The sequence below is a fragment of the Peromyscus maniculatus genome, chromosome 1 (assembly GCF_049852395.1).
Source record: "Peromyscus maniculatus bairdii isolate BWxNUB_F1_BW_parent chromosome 1, HU_Pman_BW_mat_3.1, whole genome shotgun sequence".
Lineage (NCBI taxonomy): Eukaryota > Metazoa > Chordata > Mammalia > Rodentia > Cricetidae > Peromyscus > Peromyscus maniculatus.
This window is the reverse complement of record NC_134852.1, coordinates 19,024,585-19,027,531: the sequence shown is the minus strand read 5'-3', so window position 1 is coordinate 19,027,531 and position 2,947 is coordinate 19,024,585. Positions and strand designations below refer to the sequence as shown.

Here is a 2,947-nt window from a genome sequence, read left to right as displayed (position 1 = left end):
ATCTTTACATAGTTAAACAAATATTCTGCAACATAAAAAATGCAACACATCTTTGCATGGTTAAATAAATATTCTTCAACTGGTTTTGTCACTCAAGATGATTATTTAAGTTCTATCCATTTGCTTGCAAATTTCATGACACCATTTTTTAAACCACTGATACCACTCCATTAAAATGTATTGCATTTTCTTTATCCTTTCTACAGTTGGGGGTCATCTAGGTCATTTCTAGTTTCTGGTTATTATGAATAAAGTTACTATGAAAATACTTGATCAAATGTCTTTTTGGTAGAATGGAGCATGGTTTGGTTATATGCCCAAGAGTGGTACTGCTGCATCTTGAGGTGGATCCATTATAAGTTATTTGAGGAATTGCAACACTGATTTCCATAGTGACTCTAGAAGTTTGCACCCCCATCAGCAATGGAGGAGTGTTCCCCTTGCTCCACATCCTTACAAGCATGAGATGTCACTTGTGTTTTTGATTTTAGCCATTCTGACAGGTATAAGATGGAATCTCAAAGTAGTTTTGACTTCCATTTCAAATATGGCTAAGGATGTTGAACATTTCTTTAAGTGTTTCTTAGCCATTTCAAACTCCTCTATTGAGAATTCTCTGTTTAGATCTGTACCTTATTTTTAAATTAGATTATTTGGTTTATTCATGTATAGTTTCTTGAGTTACTTATATATTTTGAATATTAGCCCTTTATCAGATGTAGAATGGTGAAAAATCTTTTCCCATTCTGCGGGCTGTCATTTTGTCCTATTGTGGCATCCTTTGTCTTAAAAAAGTTTTCACATCCAAGAGGTCCCATTTATTAATTGTTGATCTTACTGCTTGCACTCTCCCTGTTCTGTTCAGGATGTTGTCCCTGTGTCAATGAGTTTAATGCTATTCCTCATTTTCAGTGTTCACTGTATCTGATTTTATGTTGAAGTCTTTCATACACATGGCCTTGAGTTTTATTGCTAGTTGTTGTGGCACACACCAGTAGGATTTGCTGAAGGAGATGGATACAGGAGTATGCTCAATATTTTCAAACTAGAGTCTTAGCAATCTACAAAAGATAAAATAATATGCCAATACATAAGCAATGGCAGATGAGCAGGGCTCATGTTGAACTTGGAAGAAACTTTTTCCTACTACAGCAGGGTAAAAATATGCTGGAACTAGACTTGATATTGCTGATGAGAACAAAGGGGCAAACTATGGGAAAGCATATTTCTAGAAATAGAAATACACTTACTCCCCATAGTGTTGGACCTTTGGAATAGGTTGCAAAGATGACCACAATGGATGAGAATAAGTAAGAGATGACAAATATGCACACCAGGGGGAGGATAGTTTGAGCAGCTCTGTCCTCAGGTGAGACTTTCAGAAAGTTTTGAGCACTGTGAATGTACTTGACTTGTCTCTTATGTCTGTAGAGGAGACTCACCATGGAGACACTTGAGCAGGCCATGAGACCCAAACACAGGCCATCAGAGAAGCACAGTAAGAACATGTACAGTGCAGTTGCCACATTGCCAGAGGCAAACCATGAGCAGTATCCATATTTCATCCTGCTAGTTGCATTTTTGTTGTAAATGGGCCCTGGCACTCTTGCTGGAGTCAAGATGTTTAGAATCAGGTGCACAATCCAGCCTAGTGAGCAGGAGGGACCAATGTACTTGGTCACTCTGTGTTTAAGAGTCATCCACCTGGAGTTGCTTGGGTTGATTGTGATCGCTTGGAAGCAACTCAGTAGGCACATGGCATACAGGCACATCCCCCTTGTTATGCGGTAAATATATACTATCAATTTACATCCAACATCATCTAGGAAATACTTGAATCCAAAATCTGACATTGTCCGTGGAATGCCTCTTGAGATGAGAGACAAGCCATTGGCTAAAGTCAAGTGCTCTATAATCAGATCTTTTGGCATTAAATGCCTTCCAGTGAGTATCAAAATGAGGTAATAAAATAGTATTGAGGAATTTCCAAGCACTCCCACTGTAATCTGGGAAAAGAGGAAAATTCCCATTGCCAAGTTGTCAGAAGCCATTTTCACTCCTATTAAAAATGTAAATAAGTTTATTATGGTCAACAGACCCTGGTAATATACTATGGATGTGCATTATGTCATCATGTTAGCTTAAATAATATATTTATCAGTTTGCTGTAGTTACATAGCTCTCTCATTAAAGAAGATTTTCTAAAACTTTGTTCTTTATTGAAGGACATATCTTCACTCTTTAAATGGGAAGTTTTGAATATGTTTACTGAAGATTAATGTTTTCACAGGACCAGGTGCCACATGACCTTCAAAACAGCAATAAATAGAGGCAGACATATATGTGAATTTGAGGCTCACCTGATCTACAGAGTGACTTCGAAGATAGCCAGTGCTACACAAAGTGAAACTGTCTCAAATAATCCTTCCCCAGGAACTAATGTTTTCTTTGTTTTTGACTAAACACAGTGATTTAGGGTCAATTTTCAAAGAAAGAATTTTTAAAACATCCCATAATTTCTGAAATTCACATGACCAAAACTCAAAATTCATTGTGAAAAACAAGAGAAAATGTGTGAAAATCATATTTGGAATGAGGGATTAAATATTCAGAATATAAAGAATAATTTCTTTTAAGATATATTTTAGTGTTAATTGTGTGTGTACTGGGGTGGCTGCCTATGAATATGAATCCCAGTAGCGGCCTGAAGCATGGACTCTCAGGCAGATGGATTTGTAGATGGTTGTGAGCCAGTGGTAGGAGCTAGTAATTGGACTCAAATTCAAAGTAAGAGCAGTATGCACTTTGAAAGACTGACTCATCTATCTACCCTAAAAAGAATATTTAAAACTAAGTTTGAAAAATCTTAAATATAAAACAAATGAGAAGTGGGTTCCAAACCTGGATAAATTTCCTATAAACAATCCAGAAATGTTAAAAATGTATG

The 2,947-nt window shown here is 36.6% G+C and overlaps 1 protein-coding gene across 1 annotated transcript; it reads right to left on the bottom strand.

Moving 5' to 3' along the window:
- Nucleotides 1-1,115: 1,115 nt before the first annotated feature.
- Nucleotides 1,116-2,105, bottom strand: LOC102906082 (vomeronasal type-1 receptor 4-like). Its single transcript, XM_006996363.1, has one exon. The coding sequence runs from the start codon at nucleotides 2,049-2,051 to the stop codon at nucleotides 1,116-1,118; it is 936 nt and encodes a 311-aa protein (XP_006996425.1). The 5' UTR covers nucleotides 2,052-2,105.
- Nucleotides 2,106-2,947: the final 842 nt, after the last annotated feature.

Coding starts and splice junctions, on each gene's coding strand:
- LOC102906082 (XM_006996363.1), bottom strand. CDS start 2,051: ATGGCTTCTGACAACTTGGCAATGGGAATTTTCCTCTTTTCCCAGATT.